We start from the raw sequence: 20,048 nt of genomic DNA, 5'->3' as shown, positions 1-20,048 counted from the left end.
AAGTGCTCTTTACCGCTGGCTGGTCCAGAGTTTACATTATCATGTACATTGTATCTGAAGCATGACATGTTTCCAAACAGGAGAAGTCTTAAGAGAAAAATACAATTTTGGGGGGGGGGGAACCCAATTATTTAAAACGACTGTTTTTAAACAAGTGGAAGTAGTAGGTGTAGATACATCATTAACTTGGATTTTGATACTGTTGGGGGAAAAAAACAGGTCAACTTTTGCTGCTTGTCCAAAGTTGCCACAGAGGATATTTTCAGTGATAATTTTGTTTATAAACGAGGTAAAACTTGCTGTTGTCAGCCCACAGCTGTTTCCCAGGGTCCCGTTTCTTGTGATGATGTGCTTATCAAAACATGCTTGATGACTGGTAGGAGCCTCCTGCAGACGGAATCTCCTCTTAAGTGGCCGAGGGTTAGGGGCCTAAAGGGTTTAGAAGCCACAGCACTAACTTTTGTTTAGCATCTATAACATTTATAGTAAAATCTTGTCTGCTGGAGTCCCCTCTGGGAAGAAGAAAGACATTTCCTTTCTCCTTTAGGATGAAAACTGGCTGACCTGGCTGGCACCTTGTCAATTTTTGAAATTTGAGTAATTGCTTTGGAATCCTTTCTGCTTCCACAATGAACCTCTCCCATGTCCTGGTGCTCCATATTCTGCAAGCCTGCAGCTGCCCACCTTCCTCTCCAGGAGTCCGGAGTTTTCCACCCTCCTGGGACTCGTGTCCAAACCTCCACTCCCAGGGCAGGGGCTCTTCCCCAGGTGTGAGGAGGAAGTCATCCGTTCCACTTCCCGCACTTGCGTGAGTTACTGTATAATCCCCTTAACTTCAGGGAGCTGTTTTCAGTTGGCTAAATATGTAAGAAAAATTAAGCCCAAGTGAACTTCTAATTGTTGATATTTCAGGCAGGGTAAACAAGGTAAAATATAAATAATCTCAGGAATTTGCAGGAAATTACAAGACCTTAGAAACCACCTAGTAAGCACCTGCTGTGCTTGGTTCTGGAGAACTTACATTTCCAGAAGAATGGCTTTAACCTGGGAGTTTGCTCACCAGAGAGTCTCAGGCCCCAATTCCTGATAATCTTATTTAGTCAACAAATTGGGATGAAGCCTGATGACCTGTATTTTAACAAAGGTCCAGGTCCTTATGATGTAAATGGGCCACCTTGCGGAACACCATCCATTCCTCCGCTGCACCTTCTTTTCTCTGTTAGTTTCTAGGTTCACCCTCTAGGCGGGCCTGAGAGAGAAAGCGCAGAGGCAAAGGCTGTGGGGACTATTTTCTGTCAGAAAATACATACTTAAAGCTTCAGACAAGTCGCTCAGCCTCTGAAACTTCAGCGTCCTCGTTATAAAATGGGGGACACTGGGGTGGAGCTCAGTAGTGACACTTTCAACTTTTAAAAACCCATTGTCTGGGTTTCTTATAATACAAATAGACAATCCTCCCAGAATGTGACTCGGAAGTCAGGAAAGCAGGCACGTGCCCGCGTGTGTGTCTGTGATGGAGGCGCAGGGCTGTCTGCACAGTTCCGGGATTCATTTTGCGTCTGATGAAACAAAGGGAAAAGAAACAATTGGCAAAAAAAATGTCAGGGGTTTGTAACAAAAATGACATTGTATTCTCTAGTTAACATGTGCTAGAGCCCAATTCTTGTAACAGCTGTGTGGACTCAAACACTGTTTCATTCCAAGGAGTGTTTAAAAAAAGAACGGAGGGGAAACTGGTCATTACGTTGATAAAGACTATTTAATAAACTGGGTAACCACTGTATATATATGTATACTAGTTCTTCAAAGTAATATACTAAGAATTACAGCATGTCATCCTCCTTTACTCTGCCTCTAAGCTTCCTTAGATAAACACTAGACAGAGGTCACATGCCCACAGCAAGCTGGTGAGCTCTGGTGAGCCTCGCCTTAGATGAGTCGCCTTGATGGCACTGTTTCCATGAAGGAGCTGGATTACTGCAAACTTAAGAAGCCAGCCGCTCGTCTCTGCACCACTTATCTCGCTGGGTAGGTCTCTCAGCCCTGGCTCTACTGACACTGGGGCCAGGTAACTCTTTCTGATGCGGGCCTGTCCGGTGTATTGTAGGATGTTTAGCAGCATCCCTGGCCTCGGTCTACAGCTCTACCCACCCACATCAGAGGCACCCTCTCCCCCTCGTGGCAATCAAAAAATGTCTCAGACACTGGCTGACGCTTCCTGGAAGGTATAGTCGCTCCAGCTGAGAACCACTGCACGAGAGCACGTGGCCTAAATATACAACTTCTGTCACCAGACCACGGGTCTAAGGCAGAGGCGCCACTGAGGAGTATTCTTTGAGCACTTTTAAGCAAAGGTTGAATAGTCATCCAAGATATTTAAAAATTGTTTAAAAAAAAAAAAAAAGCTCTGTATTCCTATTCAGCCATACTTTTGTTTTAAAAGTAAGTAGAATATAGGGCTTAAAAGATGTCATCTTAAAGTTTCCATTTCATAAATGGTATATAGACAATGTGTATAGAATGGGGTAAGAACTGAGTTGCTTCATGCATGGCTGCCATACAAGCTTTATAAAATAATAAAGTAAAACAGTCTGAAGAAACTGCATTGAAATTTGAATTTGTGCATCGTTCACTTCAGCAGCAAACTGAGAAACTGGACAGATTCCTAACTGGATGTGTTTTTATAAAATAGTGAACATTATTAACTGTGAAAAAAAAGTGGAAAACAGTTTATCATAATCACACATGTGATTATACTAATGGTTATTACACAAGTAGTTATTATAAAAGGTGTAATTTTATAGTGTATTCTGATATACAGTTATAACTTAATATATGACAATCTCATAAATTAAGATATCATAAGCATTAAACAGGATTCCTCAAACTTCGCTCCTTGGTCCATCTTTAATACAATTTGCACATAGAAAATAATCATATACACGACTTTCAGGAGTATGCCCTCATTAATGCACACTCATTCTAATCATGTTAGTTAGTTAGAAAGACTAACCATGTAGGGGTAGAAAGTATATATGGGGGCAGTGTCTGAAACAAAATGTTGACTGAACCTTAAAGAATGAAAATGTAGCCGTTATGTAAATATTAAAAAATGGTTTCATGCCTGGTTTATTTTGGCAGATAAAGTCAAAATGTAAATGTATATATTGCACAACTATGCTAAATTGTATATTTTTTAAAGACAAATTGTCTTGGATAGTTTCCTTCATACATAATGTATAAATCTTTAAGAATATTTGCTGTTTTGATTAACTGGTTTTTGTCTTTTTTTCTCTCCACCAAAAATACAAAAATGAATGTATGCATGTTTGTACATGAAGTGTCACACAGTTCATTTGATTTCTAAGAAACAACCAAATTGGAGCAATAATCAACATTAAATTAGTTAAGAGCTTTTCTCCTATTAAAGTATGAGAATCAAACAGAAGAGTATTATTCAATTGTAAACTACTCTTTACAGAGCACATTACTGAATATCATTAAAATCATTTTGAAAATAAAGCTATTCACTTTGGAATTTGAACTTTATGACTTACGGATCTCACTGTATTTTGTGCACTCACTGTGCTTGAGAACAGTCAGTCAAGACTCAGTTATAGGAGTGAGGATGTATCTCACCACTTATAAGAGCAGTGGCCACAAGGATGTTCTGCAGGCAACAAGCCGCCTGCAGTTCAGAGACAAGGTGTAAAGCCTTGCTCCTCAGTGTGGCTGACAGGCGGGCAGCATTTGCATCACCTGGAGCCTGTTACAAAATGGAGCTCCCAGGAGCCATGCAGAACTGAATTCCAACTGGAAGTTTAATAAGATCACCAGAGGACTTACAGTATGCTACAGTTTGAGAAGCACCACTCTGAAGCACAACTTATCTCTAGAAAGAAATATGTGCCTGAAACAGAAAAAAAGAGTCCAGCTACTGCAGCCTACACGAGCAGTCATCTGCATAGTTTAAAAAAATTTTTTAATAGTAAGAGCATTTACATACTCCTAAGAATTAAATAAGCTGAAATGAATGTGCTGAAATTGTAAAACAAGACACATATCAGGCTCAGAGACTGGCTGTCACTGCACAGATGGTACACTGATGCAAAGGCTGAGGGGTAGGTGCTGCCTTTCACAACCTGTGCACAAATAGCTCTGATTCCCACCGCGCCCCCAACACCTCCCTCAATTCGACCCATCTCAATTCTGGTGAAGCACGTGACAGAAGCAGACTGCAGAACCACCACCAGTAAGTGTATCTTATATGTTTCATACATTAAAATACAACTTTGGAGAAAAAGAACATTCATTTTTGTTTTGTCACAGTGGGTTAGGAAATGCTGCTAGCTGTATGAAAGCTAGCTGCTACTGCTAAGTCACTTCAGTCGTTGTCCAGCTCTGTGCAACCCCATAGACAGCAGCCCACCAGGCTCCCCCGTCCCTGGGATTTTCCAGGCAAGAGTACTGGAGTGGGGTGCCATTTGAAAGCTAGCATTCTGTACCAAATCAGAACATACTTTTATATTCCAGTATTTTAAAAAATAATCCCTTTTATTTATTCTTTATCACCTCTGAAAAACTACACAGAACATAAAAATAATCCTCATTCTGTCGTGTGTTTATTCGCTTAGTTGTATCTGACTCTTTACGATCCCAATGGACTGTAGCCCGCCAGGCTCCTCAGACCATTGAATTTCCCAGGCAAGAATGTTGGAGTGGATTGCCATTTCCTCCTCCAGGAGATCTTCCCGACCCAAGAATCAAACCCACGTCCCTCGCGTCTCCTACATTGGCAGGCGGATTCTTTACCACTGCACCATCTGGGGGCTCATCCTAGCATAACCCTTTAGTATTTTAAAGATAACCAACTAAAGACTGAAAATTTTCTTATTCAAAAAGAAGGGCTGATTTTCATCTGAGGACCACTCCAACCTAAGTAAAAGAAAAAGGCTACATTTTCATCTGAGGACCACTCCAACCTAATTAAAAGAAAAAGGCTACTAATTAAATCTGAAATTTTTGATTCTGTGCAAATAGAGCAAAAAGCTAACTCACTCAAATTGCTCTTGCTGTAGCCCTGGCTCTACCCGCCCTCTGCTGGGTGAGCTGCCTAACTACACCACACAAATCATGGAACGTGAAGAGGCCTTTACTAGATGCTCAGGAACTGTGAAGAGATGTTACAGGACGGGAGTGAGGAAGGGAGTGGAGAAGAAAAGCTCGCTGCACCTATCCACTTCATTCGTCATGCCAGATACTTTTACACATCTCTAAACACTACAACTACACATCACGTCAGGTGTGTTTAATATGGACTTCAGTGCTTAATGGGCTTCCCTGATAGCTCAGTTGGTAAAGAATCCGCCTGCAATGTGGGAGACCCCAGGTCAATTCCTGGGTCGGGAAGATCCCCTGGAGAAGGGATAGGCTACCCACTCCAGTGTTCTTGGGCTTCCCTTGTGGCTCAGTTGGTAAAGAATCCACCTGCAATGCAGGACACCTGGGTTCGATCCCTGGGTTGGGAAGATCCCCCAGAGAAGGGAAAGGCTACCCACTCCAGTATTCTGGCCTGGAGAATTCCATGGACTGTATAGTCCATGGGGTCGCAAAGAGTCGGACAGGACTGAGCGACTTTCACTTCACTTCACTGCTTAACACCAACAAAACTTCTAAGCACTCCTGTGTGCATGTTATGGTTAGACACTGATGATGGAGACAAGTCTTTAGTCTCAGGAAATTGATGGTCTAGTGATGGAGATATACTAACAGATGTAGCACCTGAGTGCGCTAACTGCCACTGTGAGATATAAAGCAGAACAAAGAATCCAGCTGTAGAGAGTGTAGTTGGAGCAGGCTCTCTGCAGAGGTAACATTTCATCAAGGGGCAAGTGAGGAAGCAACTGAGGGAATAGCCGGAGGAAGGGCATCCTAGCAAAGGGGCAGGCGAGGACCCTTGGGGAGAGGGAGCCTGGAATGAGAGAGCAGTGAGGCGGCAGCCGGGCCATGCAGGCTGTCGGTCATGGTGAGGACAGAGGTTCTGGGGTGTGATTACCTATCAGAAGGTTCAAGTAGGATGATGAAGTGACCAAAGAAGAAGGAAGAGGGACTGTCACCAGGCCACAGCAACAGTTCAAGAGAAATGGGAGTGGTGGCTTGGATGACAGATGCAGCAGAATAAAGAAATGAGTGGATTCAAGAGGCATCCAGGAATTGCTTTCCAATTGTCCAATAGGGTCATTCAAGATCTAAGATCAAGACTCAAACTTTTAACTTCTTACTACTTCTCAAAACATACTGAAAGTATAGTGACTCAGCAGCATATGTAAAGAACAAGCATAGCCACAAAATCACAAAACAGTTCACTAGAACATCTGCTGCTACTTTCACTCAAAGATAAAACTCTTTCACTTTTGCTACCTGTTAAAACACTTGAAACACAAGAAATCAGCTTCCTACTTCTTAAATGAACTTCCTAAGCTGTCATATAAAGCCACAGTCCCCAAGTGACTTTAAACATTACAATCTAAAGGTCAGTTTTTTTAGGTTACTCTTCTACTTAGCCAGTTAAGTCACAGACATAGAAAGGCTATGTCAGAGTGATGCCAGCTCCTTAATATTTCACCAATTAACTTTGCCACTCTTAAGAGAAGTAGGGATCGACGACGACCCGATTCAAGTCCAGTGCAATGCACTGAAAACTGTCAAGACACTCCATCCCAATTTTAGCATGCCCCAGATTAACTTCTTAACCTGTCTGCATTGGAGACTTAAAAGCTTAATAGTCCGAGTTTCTGATTTAAACAAAACCTACTTAAAATGAAGATATGATTAAAAAAAAAAAAGATGCTTAGAGAATGTTTCATGTACTTTGTATCAGTTCAGTTCAGTCGCTCAGTCATGTCTGACTCTTTGCAACCCCATGGATTGCAGCACATCAGCCTTCCGTGTCCATCATTCCATCACCAACTCCCGGAGCTTGCTCAAACTTGTGTCCATTGAGTCGGTGATGCCATCCAACCATCTCATCCTCTGTCATCCCCTTCTCCTCCTGCCTTCAATCTTTCCCAGCATCAGGGTCTTTTCCAATGAGTCAGTTCTTTTTATAATTACTATCAATAAAGATCCTCTAAAGAAATTGAGTAGAAAAATTCCAAAAGCCACATAGACCTCATATGAACATATACTCTTAAGTCCCCTCCAAAGGAACTTTCAAGTTGTGGGCTTTTGAGGATGCAAAAGTGAGGTCTTCAGTGACTCAGTGACACTCAGTGAGAAGCTAGAGCTGTATCTGCAGGACGACTTCACTGAACTCCTTGCTGTACAACAAGAGGAGCTTGGTAATGAAGGCCTAGTGGACCTGGAGGCCCAGAGGGAGGACAAAGAGGAAGAAGCAGTAACTGAAGGACCGAGGAAAGTCACGACGCAGGAAAAGGCAAGGGCTCTTCTTTGAGGAGGCACTGTCAGCTTTTGAGGCACAAGCTCTGAACACAGAACGGTACACAAAGGCTGCAGTAGCCGTTCAGAATGCAATCCAGTGCTACCATGTCATCTACAATGAGAAAAAGAGAGCTACTACTCAGGCATCACTGGATCATTTTTCAAGAAGGTAGATAATTCTAACTAGAGCCAGCAAGGAACCAGAACCTGTGCCGTCAACATCAGGGGTGAGTGAAACTGCAGCTCGCCCTCCGGCTCCTGTTGCTGACGACCCTTCAGCTCTGCCATCTCCCACTTCCTCTCCTTCCTCCAGTCAGTAACTCTTCTTACCTGTTCACTGGATGCCAGCTCCTATTTACCAGCTCTTATACTGTACTACTGTATACTGTATACTGTATACTGTACTTTTGGGGCTTCCCTGGTGTCTCAGACAGTAAAGAATCTGCCTGTAATGCAAGAGACCCGGATTCGATCCCTGGGTTGGGAAGATCCCATGGAGAAGGGAAAGGCTACCCGCTCTAGTATTCTTATCTGGAGAATCCCAGGGACAGAGGAGCCTGGAGGGCTACAGTCCATGGGGTCACAGGGAGTCAGACAGGACTGAGTGACTAAGCACACATACAATAAAAAAAAAAAAAACAATCAAAAAATGGACAAAAGACCCATACAGACATTTTTCCAAAGAAGACATACAGATAGGTAAAAGGCCCATGAAAAGATGCTCAACACCACTAATTATTAGAGAAATGTAAACCAAAACCACAATGAGGTGTATCACTTTACACTGGTCAGAATGGTTATCATCAGTCAGTCTACAAATAAATACTGAAGAGAACGTGGAGAAAAAGGAATCCTCACACACTGGTGGTGGTTATGTACACTGGGGAAACCACTACGGAAAACAGTTTGGAGGTTCCTTAAAAAACTAAAAGCACCATATGATCAAGTAATGCCACTTCTGGGTATATGTCTGGAAAACATGAAACTCTTAATCTGAAAAGGCACATGCACCCCAGTGTTCATAGCAGCGCTACTTACAACAGCCAAGACACGAAAGCAGCTCAACAGATGACTTAAGAAGATGAGACACACTCACACTGGAGTATTGCTCACCACACAAAAACCATCCTTCGCTACAACATGGATGGAGTATTATGCTTAGTGAAAAAAGTCAGAGAAGGATAAATGCTGTATGATATCACTTATGTGTGGAATCTAAAAAAATAATACAAATGAAGCCAAATATAAACAAAAACACCTAGAAAACAAACTCATGGTTACCAAAAGGGAGAGGATGAGGGGAAGGACAAATGAGGAATGTGGACTTAACAGATACAAACTACTACACATAAAACAGATAAGCAACAAAGATTTACTGTGCAGCACAGGAAATTACGCCAAAATCTTGCAATAACTTATAATGGAATATAATCTGCAAAATAACCCCAAATCATTATGCTGCACACCTAAAACTAACCAAATATTGCAAATCACACTTCAGTTAAAAAAAAAAAAGAACTATATGAAAATTATATATTAAGATCTATCAAGGTAATATATGGGTTGACCAAACAAAAACTGGACCATTATTTAGTATGAGATTTTGCAGAAAACATAACTTTATTAATGACTTCACTAACAAAAATGCTGCTTAAGCTCAAAGGATATCTGAAAATGCTTTACTAAATAATCGTATAATTTTCCTTCTTAATTGGTTGTGAGTACAATCTTATAACTAACATTAAAACACAAACCACCCTTGCTAGTTTGTCTTGACAATTTTATGCTCATTTATATACTGATACAATACTAATAACAAAATATAATAAGCATTATGATAAGATTATACTAGATTCTGAAATAGAAGAAATCCTCATATTATGAAATATCTTACATATCATCAGGCTACCCCAGTGGCTCAGTGGTAAAGAACCCACCTCCCAATGCAGGAGATGTGGGTTCAATCCCTGGGACGGGAAGAGTCCTTGGAGAAGGAAATGGCAACCCACTCAAGTATACTTGTCTGGGAAATCCCATGGACAGAGAAGCCTGGTGGGCTACAGCTGATAGGGTCTCAAAGAGTTGGACACAAATGAAGTGACTGAGCACGCACGCATCATCACTGAATTTTTAAAAACAAGAAAATATTGCTTTAAACTTTTAAAATCGTACTTAGCTTATTTTTTAAAATATATAAATTCTAAAAATATATCAAGAGTATCTGATAAGGACTTTTTATAACTTTCAGTTCTGCCAACATTCCCAAAATGCATCCCTGACAACAATATCACTGGGCATAGGGGCAGGGGGGTGGGGTCAGGGTGCTGGGGGCAGGAGGGGGGACAAAGGGGGCAGCCTGAGATAGTCACTGATGAGGGGCGACCCCTCAGTGTGAGTCAAATTACAACTGGAACTCAGTCATAGAACTGTTTGTCCACCACAGGCATTACTCCTCACATTCAAATTATTCTTCCATTTTTCTCCCTAAAGCCTTTCTTTCCTCTGTCTCTAGTTCCCATATAAGCCCTCATCCTAAACACTCATTTATTTTGCTTTCTTTTCTCCTCTCTTTTGTTCCACTGGTATAACATAAGAGATCAGCTTCATTAAACTATCTTCTAGAGAAGAAGAATGGAAATATGATCAAAGATAAGAATTTACCCAGTTTAAATTTTAGGGCTCTAAAAACCTAAGTGGTTTAATCACTGGTTGCCCAAAAGCATTCTTTGTTTCTTTTCCAAGATGATGATGATTCTTCATAGATTTCCTAAAAAACAGAACCATAAGGAGAATTCAAAAGAGAGCATTTTAATAAATGCAAATACACTGGAATAAATCAAGCAAATGAGTATCACAACTATTTAAATGTGCTCTTCTTTTAACAATCCAATGGACATTTGCGTAAGGCATTGAGAGCAAAAAAATAAACAAACATGCTTCCTACACTCAAGGATTCAGTCCAGTAGGAGAAACAACAGACAAGAAGCCTTAACAAGGCAAGGTGCCAACATCGAGAAGAATAAACTACTAAATCTACTCGGGACCACGATGGGCAATAGCCTGGGCCAAGTTACGTGGGGAAGATGGAAGGTCTTTAAACATTTTGTTCTATCAGACACACCTACTACTTCCACATTTCTAAACATGCTTTTCCAAAGGCAGAAGGGATGTTTGCATTAGCTCTGAAATTAAAGAGACCACCACGGAGGTTCCTAAACAGGCTGAGCCACATGCTGGAGGCAACTGCTCTGTAAGTGCCCGCCTGCCCACCGCCCTCTTGCCGACGTCACAGACAATCTCAAAGCACAGGCTGGAACCAGAACCAGACTGGAATTTAGACAATTTGGGGACAGAAGAGGAATAAGAATATCACTTATTCTTTCTCTCTCTAATCAGATTCTATCATGTTGGCCACAAAGTTCAGGTTTTTCCATTTTATGGACACCCTCTCACCTTTTACAGACAGAGAAGCAAACAGAAAGCCCAGCTAGTCCTCAACATCCCATCTCCTGCTCTCTCTACTTTGTCGGCTAGCTCACTATTCTTTCCTCCCAGGTAAAGAAAGCTCTTTCAGCCAGGCTCACAATTCATTCTGGAATGCTCTTTCTACCTTGCTTGCTCCAGGCGCCCGTCTCATGGTCTATCAAAATGGCGGCAGCCTTGCTCCCAGCCAAGCAACCAGATACCTGAGCTTCACTAGGACAGATTCCTTTCACACACGCTATCTTCTAGTTCTTAAGTATCCCCTTATAACAATGGGTTTCAGTTTTAATTCAGAAAATATGGGTCACTAAATTTCATAAGCGCTGGTTCAGAGTCCAACTAACTCATCTCAGCACTGACTGAAGCAGGAAGCTCCTAGGAAGGACTCGCCCTCTGGTCCTTCACTCCGAGCCCTGCTTTACTGGGCAGTGAATGCATTCCTCAGCTTTGCATTCAGCCACAAGCCGTGGGCAATTCGAGGCTCTCAAGTGGAATTACACGTGTCTCAGAGTTCTGAGTTCCCACTGTTGAGGTAACTATACCAGGGGAGAAATCAGGGAGCTGGGCCTTTTCATCTCTTCAGGATGCTCTAAGAAGAGAACTGTTTGCTTTTATTGATGGGTTTGATGTATGGACTGAAAACAAGCTAGACTTTCAAAGTTAGGTTTTTAAATCCACTCTGCATTTTGTCCACAGAGGCAATATCCTTTTTTTTCCCCCTGAAATGAAGGCATTCTAGGACAAGGTTCTTTTGCTTTGAGAAATCTCTATTTTAGCCATTGCCTAAATAGCCATGCATGATTCCTGCTCTCCAAAGGAAAGACCCTCTAACTCAAGGGAATTCAATTCCAAGGGATACTACTGCATTTATGAGCCACTGGAACATTCCAGACTAGGAATTCTAACTGCTACCACTTGCTGAGGTCTTCTCCCAGTCATGCTTTATTTGGGGCATGTATTTTTCATGCTTGGAAAGAAGATTATTACATAAACACCCTATTTCACAGATAAAAGAAAACAAGATTCTATAAAGTCAGGGAAGGCCCATGAATATATACTCTATGTACTCTTTTTCTTTGTCCTTTAAAAATTCCTAAGACAAAATCATGTCCAGAGAGAAAGGTAGGTATTTTTCTAACTTACCTTTTTCCATATGGGCACCCTGGCTTTTAAAGCATCAATGGCATAGCTCACAGCTTCAAGGGATGCAGCCCTGTGGGCTGAGGACACAGCAATGATAACGCTTGCTTCTGTCACTGGAACCAAGCTTTAACAAAATGAAGACAAAAACTCATCATCTCCTCTGAAGCTGCATGTTAAAGAATCGACATGTGAAAAAAAAAAAAAAAATTCCACTGAAATCCAGCAAATGTTTAATTCCTAGAACTAAATATCTGAGCTTCAGCGGTAAAGGCTCAGTGGTAAAGAAACTGCCTGCCAAAGTAGGAGACACAGGAGCGGGAGAGTTCAATTCCTGGGTTGGGAAGATCCCCTGGAACAGGAAATGGCAACCCACTTCAGTCTTCTAGCCTGGAGAATCCCCATGGACAGAGGAGCCTGGTGGGCTACAGTCCATGGGGTCACAGAGAGTCAGATACAACTGAAGCCACTTAGCACAGCACACAGAACTAAATATCCAATTCTATTTTACCTAAACATCCCATTTAGTTAGAAAACAGTAATTCATCTCAGTTGCATTTAGCAGAAGCCAAAGCTGTGACCAACTTGTTAGCGTGTATCCACTAGATTTATTTGATGGGCACCAAGAAGAAAGGGACCTCACTGATTCAACAAGTATCTGATTCAAACAACAAGGCACAGGTCAGGTAATGTCTAGAAATACAAAGCAATTGCATGATGAATATAACACAATTTAAAATACTGAATAGCAATAAACAGTAAATAACAGAATTGATAACAGTATTAAAAAATATAGTAGATGATAGATTTAGTCCCACTGCTGGGTTCTTTACAAAGCCTGGAATTCTACTCTTCTCAGAGATATAAAAAGATAAACTAATTTCATGACCTCAAGAGGCTTTTACATCAAAAAATCTCAGACTGTCACACAAACAAAGTCCGGACTACAAAACAGCTAGGCACAGGGCCTGAGAGTCTTGCACATTTGGACTTTGTTACAGCATCTACCACTACTACTCTCCAAATGTTACAATATAACAAGCTGCCCTTAAAGGCACAGTCCCTCAGAATGATACCTGAACCTCCCTCTCAGGGTAATACAGGATGCCAGTGAAAGATCTCAGAATCAGAATTAGTACAAAGCTGGAGAACAAACACGCTTAATCTTTTAAACTGATAAAGGAAATCATACCCAAGTCGATGAAACACTGCTATGTGTTTGACTGGCCATTTCTGTCTAATGTCACTACAAATTTTTCTTATCTCATTTTCTGCCATTGGTAGATACGCTTCATACTCTAAGCTAATGACTTTTTTCCCTTCGAAATTATTCCTTGTAGTCCCTAAAAAAAAAAAAAAAAAAAATTACAAAATAAGGCTTCTCCTTATAGTTGAAATAGCCACACTAATAAAAAAAAGGAGGGGGTTATTTTTTAATAGCATACCAGTTTGTGTAAAAATTACTTTGAAAATTTCTAAACATGAAGACTTGATTAGAAAATCAAAAGATAATTATCACAAAGATGAGGAAATAAAATGACACTCATTAGCCAGGTTTACTGAAAACACTCAAAAGACAAACCAGTATATATTCCCTTTCTAAGAACTAAGATTTGACACTTAAAAGGAAAACATCATGCTCCCAGGATTATCATTAAGTTATTATCATCACCATTTTTTCCCCTCAATATCTGGAAAACACAGAATTCTCTATTAATAATGACTTTTCTTCTACTTTTTTTTTCTTTAAACATAGGTTAATTTAAAGATTATTAAAGCAAAATAAGAACTAAAAAAATTTCTAGTCACCACCATGGGTAATCTCGGCTTACTGCTCAGGATCTTAAAATCCTCTGACTATTAAACACTTGAATAGGAGAAACACTTGCTAACTTCAACCGTCTCATACAGTCAATGGACGCTATGAAAATTAAAACTCACCTACAAATAGGGATATTGCGCCACAGAGTGGAGAAATCACCAGCTGTGAGACTTCATCTACTGAAAGTTTCTCAGGTGTGAATTTTATTATATCTTTAGATTTCTCTTCAACTTCATTCATATCTGTTCTAGAAATAAGATAATACTAAACCTTAATATGGAGAAGGAAATGGCAACCCACTCCAGTATTCTTGCCTAGAGAATCCCGTGGACAGAGGAGCCTGGTGGGCTGCTGTCCATAGGGTCACACAGAGTCAGACACGACTGAAGCGACTTAGCATGCATAGCAAATCTTAATATAGGTACTAGAGTCAAAACACCCAATTTATCGGCTGTATTTCAATTTACAGTTTTTTCTACATTAGATATGTTCAGTTCAGTCACTCAGTCAAGTCCAACTCTTTGTGACTCTTAGATATGTTAGGAGGCATGATTTGAAATATGATGATAAAAAAAATGTAAAATTTTAGCAGAACTCAGTAATTTACAAATACCCCTAATGAATCAGGCATGTTGTAAGAAGTTTACCATTAACATCATCACTTAAAAGGTAATCTATCTCATAGGGCGAAATATTCCCCATTCTAGAACTGCTACTCTTACCTCCTTCATCCACAGGCACATCACCTCTAAACCACTATGTTACCAAGCAGTACACTCAGTACTGGCTTTTTCTTTATCCAAACAGGAGAGCAAGCAGAAATGATGGAGATGCCACAGGAACTGGGTTCATTTCATAATCAGGCACAACCCAGTTAAGTAACTGAGGAAACAAGGGAACGAACTGAAGGCCTATTCATCAGATGCTATAGGTCCTTTGCCATATATTTCATTTCATCCATCAAGGATTTATTACATACTCACTAAGTGTGAGAGATTGGATATTGGCCGGGGGACAAAAGACCTGGCTCCTGCACTCAGGGCACTTATGTTGGAGGAGGAACAAAGCAGTAAATAGGAATTACAAACAGGGATAACTTATAGAAACAAACAGGGTTCTGAGACAAAGCATGGGGGCTGGGGAAGGGGTACTTATGAGGATATTTATGATCACACTACTGAAGAGAAAAAAAAAAAAAACTACTGGATTATTCTGATGCTACGAGATTTCAGGATGTTTCAACCTCCTGCACGTGCCACCTGAGTTTCCACTTTTTCTTGCAATATGATATAGGTAACCCAAACATCTATGAACTTCAGACCATACTGAGTCCCATAACTTGATCCTATAAGAACACAGATTCTAAAACTGCATGTTAGAAATCTTGCCAAACACACTCAAATAACACACACTGCTGCAGAGCATCTTCCTAGTCTTCTCAAAGGACAGCTCTAATCATCACACACACACACACCTTCAATGGCAGGCGATTGTTTTCTGAATAAATTCCAAACCCAAAAAGTAGCATTCTTCTATAACCATGGTGGTGATATGGTTGGTGGCCACAGTTTTCAAATCAAATTGAGATACATATCTAACAAAGCATAGTATTTTTTCTAAATAGAAAATCTTGCCAGGTGACTTGCTTTGCAATATTTATTCTTCACTTTTTGGGGGACTGTCCTCCAGGAGAGTGGAGAGAAAAAATGAGAGAAAGAAACAGGCATTCATGGCTTGTTTTTTTCTTTAATGCAACCAAAGTTTTGCCGTCTAGGATGATACTTACTCTTGACTTTGAAATAAAACCACTATCATATTAAGAAAGTTTTCTTTCATTCCTAACTTACAATTAGGGATGACTATTAATTTCTACATCATTTATTTCTCAGTTGACAAATTAAGCCTCATCTGTTTGCCTCTCCACATCATACTAAGCAAGGTTCTTACACATTATCATACTCAGACATGGACCTCATTTTTATGTAGTAGAAAGATGACATGGGTCCTAGAGCCATTTGCAATACAATTATAACAATAAAGCTTGTCTTTTTGTACCTGGAAAATGGCAAGCTCTTTTTTTCCTTAGGAAGAGAAATATTCTTACTTTCCAGCTACGCAATTTTTCTACGTTTGTCTCTAATGAGGAAAGCTATTATCCAGTATTAATAAGCATTATTTGTGGAAAAGTACCCATAAAGTCCAATAATCTGACTTCAAATGTTGGCTCTCCCACTTATTAGCTATGTGATCATGACAAGTTTTTTTTAACTTCTTTGAATTTCAGTTTTCCCTTCTGCAAAATAGGAATATTAAAACACCAGTGTCTGGCACTGTGCCCAACACAAAATAAAAGCTCAAGGGAACCATGTTAAATCAACAGAGTGAACATATCAAAATGACATTCAACTGCAAAGATAGGCATTTGTAAGTCCACCTGCACCAATAAAGAGCTGGTGCAGGCAGTCTTACAAAGAGTATAAAGTAAACAATATACAGGTTATTATCTGTATGATCCTGCTCCACAACACTGGTTAAGAAAAAAACTCTCTCACATACCCAGGGGGCTCAAAAGTACTACCCTCCACTAATGGGAGGGATAATGGCAATTTCGTCTCCTGATTGAAGCAGGAGGAGCTGATCTCCAAGCTCGACATATTCTTGACGAACAGCAAATATCACTTGATTTCTGACATCAGCCAATCTGCAGGGCAAAAAGTATAATTAGACCTATCAACGTTGTTAGATCCTAAATCTCCTCAGCTGCAATTAAAATTACATGAATACTATTTTATGAAGCATCCTCTACAAAATGACTAATTAAACTCACTCATATCTTGCAGAGAAAGTATATATCCACTGAAGAACATACTTATTCACCATGACGAATGCAGTAAATTGTTAACAACTCTTTACTGGATGTTGGGTGTCTTAGGCAATTAAAGAAACAAACAAACAACAACAAAAAAAAACACCACACTAAACTGGAGACAACATTCAGACCAAGTTAAAAAAAAAAAAAAAAATTTATCAGTGCATGCCCTCCCCAGGAGCTTTCCATCTAAGGAAGCAAGTATGCCAAGTATACCCTGTAAGGTTGCAAAATACCAAGTGCCTCTCAGCCAGGTTAAAGGTAAAGCAGGACAGAGGCCCAACCACTGCCATTGATTATCAGGGCACTTTAAGAACTTAAAAAGAGATGAAATCAAGAAGGAATAGTTTTCTTTTGGAACATACATTGTGGACTGTTTGCTACACAGCACCAAAGCTCCAAAGTTAAACATCTACATGGATTTAAATGAGACTCAGTATTCCTGGAACACATTCAGGTAAGCCAATTTTATACTTTGTTCCAAATAAGACTCATCTGAGGTAGGAACAAGAGCAGTAAAATTAGACAATTTTCAAGAATCAGAAAAAAAATAAATCAAATATTGCAAAAATGAAAATTCAGCAGCAGCTACCGTTTCTTATCTTTCATTTTTCTTTCAGTCTTAAAAATTTCTATCTTGAGTTCTCTAAAGAAGGGGTGGGACATAAAAATTTAAAGCACACATTTTAACAGAATTTGTAACAATTTCATTTAATGCTATAAAAATGCAAAATCTAAATTTTCAGTATTATGTAAATTAAAAAAGCTAATATAGTCATGTCTCTTTCGGAGTATCTCAGCTCACTGTGTTTTTTAAGTAAAATATCAAACCTTTCTTAAGGAACTATTTATTTTTAAATACTATTAAGTTTTCAGAAAAAATACAGCTAATGATACTTTTGACATTAAACATGGAAATCAACATTAAATTCTTACTTTTATCATTTACTCATGCATTTTTAAATATTAAAAAGTGCTTATCATATACATTCTACAAATTTTTAAGTACCCTGGATGGCGTGTTTCTATCTCATTCCACAGCTGCAATGCTTTTATTTCTTGCGGCACAGAAATGGTCTCTGAGCGAATTCCTGCTATTTCAGCGCTTTTTGCAAAATACAACACTTCCACCTGAAAAGAAAGAAAACGTATTTAACAGTAACAACTCATAGCCCTTATCTGACTCTCAACGTGGGGTTTTGTTTTTCAAATGCATTACTTTAATCAAAGACACTTTTGATAAGTTAGAGAAAATTAAAATGCCCATAAAAATTTCATTATATCCACAATTTTGAAGAAATTGTAGGCTTTCTAAGTATAATTCAGACTTTCAGATGCTTTTTAGCTTTATAAATGTACGCGTGGCACGACTAAACCTCTAACAATATCTTCTTAGAAACCATGAAGTTGGCCTTTAATTTACATAAAATTATAGGCAATAGCACCCCACTCCAATACTCTTGCCTGGAAAATCCCATGGACGGAGGACCCTGGTGGGCTACAATCCATGGGGTCGCTAAGAGTCGGACACGACTTCACTTTCACTTTTCACTTTCATGCATTGGAGAAGGAAATAGCAACCCACTCCAGTGTTCTTGCTTGGAGAATCCCAGGGATGGGGGAGCCTGGGGGGCTGCCGTCTATGGGGTCGCACAGAGTCGGACACGACTGAAGCAGCATAGCACCTTTTATAAGCACTTAGGCAGTGAACAAATGTCTGAGTCAAGAGATGAATAACACAAATAAATGACCAAATAAGTGAAAGACACGTCTTTCACGGTTGTCATATGACCTTCGATTCCAGTCTACATTACATTGAACCCAGCTGTCCGGAATTATGTTACGAAACATACAAACCCTGATAGTTACAAAAGCAGATGGGTCTGAAACACAGGATAAACTGGTATTCCCTAGGACAAACCTATGTAAGACAGCCTGGTATCCAAGGGATCCGCCCAAGTAAAATAACCCACCTGTCACTCGGAGCAAATCATTCTCTACGAAACAAGCGTGCGTGAGTGCTAGTTAACTTCAGTAGTATCCGACTCTGCGACCCTGTGGACTGCAGCCCACCAGGCTCCTCTGTCCATGGGATTCTCCAGACAAGAACACTTAAGTGGGTTGCCATGCCCTTCTTCAGGGGATCTTTCCGACCCAGGGATCGAACCGCCATCTCCTGAGGCTCCTGCACTGCAGGTGGATTTATTTATTTATTTATTTATTTTACCGCTGAGTCACTAGGGAAACCACGAAACAAGCAGAGGTCTGCAGATAATCAACGGTTGGCCAATGCACAGATGCAGCACTTTCACCTAAGAATTCTTAGTTAAGAGCATTTCTTTTTAAATTGAAAACTTGTCTTCTTAGAAAAGAATAATCTGAGAAGCGTTTAGGAACCAGCTGGTCTTCTGGGCCGTCACCCGCATAACTAGAGTTCGCAGAAATCGACTTGACTTTCTTTGGGGAGGCCATAGCAAAGCCTCCGAAACCGGGAGGGGCCACCACCGCGGTGACAGTCTCCGGGGTCTGACTGAGCAGGGCTGCTTCTGTGGAGGAAAGGGCGGACACATTCGGGAGGACTCCCCACCCTTACCTGGCACCTGGGGACCATCCCGCCAGGAACGTCTCGCCCGCTATCCCGGCCGCGGAAGCGGAGGCGCCAAATGGCGCAGCGCGCAGGCGCAACCTGCAGGCCCCTTCCGCCCCTACGCAGCATGCGCAGAGCTGGTTCCGCCCCGCTGTTTACCTAGCTGAGTTTGCGCCGCGGTTCCCTGGAGTTTGGTGTTCGGTCGCGGATGGGTCGAGTTGGTGGGCGAAAGCTATGGCTGTCATTCAACGGGTAAAAGGCTGACCACGCGTGCCTTTATCCTCAGACGAGGCGCCGAGGTACAGGAGAGCCGATCCTGGACTCTCCTGGACACCTGCCTCCTCCGTTACGGAAACTCTGCTTTTCCGCTCGCTCACCAGCATGCTTCTCTTTCACAGTTTTTACACCCCCGCCTTCCGGTGAAGCAATGGCAACCCACTCCAGTACTCTTGCCTGGAAAATCCCATGGACGGAGGAGCCTGGTAGGCTACAGTCCATGGGGTCTCGAAGAGCCGGACACGACTGAGTGACTTAACTTTCACTTTTATGCATTGGAGAAGGAAATGGCAGCCCACTCCAGTATTCTTGCCTGGAGAATCCCAGGGACAGAGGAGCCTGGTGGGCTGTCGTCTATGGGGTCGCACAGAGTCAGACACGACTGATGCGACTTAGCAGCAGCAGCAGCACCTTCCGGTTTGTGATTACTG

At 40.9% G+C, this 20,048-nt stretch overlaps 2 protein-coding genes across 6 annotated transcripts in view; one reads left to right on the top strand and one right to left on the bottom strand.

Annotated features, from left to right (window-relative positions):
- The window catches only part of ITGA2 (integrin subunit alpha 2), a 108,125-nt gene extending 104,581 nt beyond the window's left edge, over window positions 1-3,544 (top strand). The window contains exon 31 of the transcript XR_003104951.2: window positions 548-3,544. The gene's annotated coding sequence lies outside the window, so the exon portion shown is untranslated. The remainder of the gene's footprint in view (window positions 1-547) is intronic.
- Window positions 128-19,686, bottom strand: MOCS2 (molybdenum cofactor synthesis 2). 5 transcript variants are annotated; one of them, XR_006546718.1, is made up of 9 exons: window positions 19,501-19,686; window positions 17,764-17,885; window positions 16,442-16,586; window positions 14,005-14,132; window positions 13,256-13,406; window positions 12,067-12,190; window positions 10,102-10,207; window positions 3,847-3,910; window positions 128-1,559 (listed from the first exon to the last, which is right to left on the bottom strand). XR_006546718.1 is itself a non-coding variant. In XM_044932709.1 (8 exons), exons 3-7 carry the CDS (start codon window positions 16,537-16,539, stop codon window positions 10,139-10,141), a joined length of 570 nt encoding a protein of 189 aa, XP_044788644.1. In that variant the 5' UTR covers window positions 16,540-16,586; window positions 17,764-17,885; window positions 19,501-19,686; the 3' UTR covers window positions 128-1,559; window positions 10,102-10,138. The 5 variants fall into 5 exon arrangements, 3 of the variants coding, with proteins under 3 accessions (XP_044788644.1, XP_044788643.1, XP_006061167.1); XR_006546719.1 differs by having other exon boundaries at window positions 128-1,249; XM_044932709.1 differs by lacking the exon at window positions 3,847-3,910.
- Window positions 19,687-20,048: the final 362 nt, after the last annotated feature.

This window comes from Bubalus bubalis, chromosome 19 (assembly GCF_019923935.1).
Source record: "Bubalus bubalis isolate 160015118507 breed Murrah chromosome 19, NDDB_SH_1, whole genome shotgun sequence".
Lineage (NCBI taxonomy): Eukaryota > Metazoa > Chordata > Mammalia > Artiodactyla > Bovidae > Bubalus > Bubalus bubalis.
Note: the sequence above shows the minus strand (reverse complement) of the source record. Positions and strands in the feature narration are given on the sequence as shown.

Excerpts from the sequence above, each read along its gene's own strand:
- MOCS2 (XM_044932709.1), bottom strand. The coding sequence starts at position 16,539 with ATGTCGAGCTTGGAGATCAGCTCCTCCTGCTTCAATCAGGAGACGAAA. Across the intron at positions 14,133-16,441 it reads AGTACTTTTGAGCCCCCTGG|AACAGATATGAATGAAGTTG; the intron begins GTATGTGAGAGA and ends TCTTATTTCTAG. Across the intron at positions 12,191-13,255 it reads GCAGTGTTTCATCGACTTGG|CTTGGTTCCAGTGACAGAAG; the intron begins GTATGATTTCCT and ends ATTTTGTTAAAG.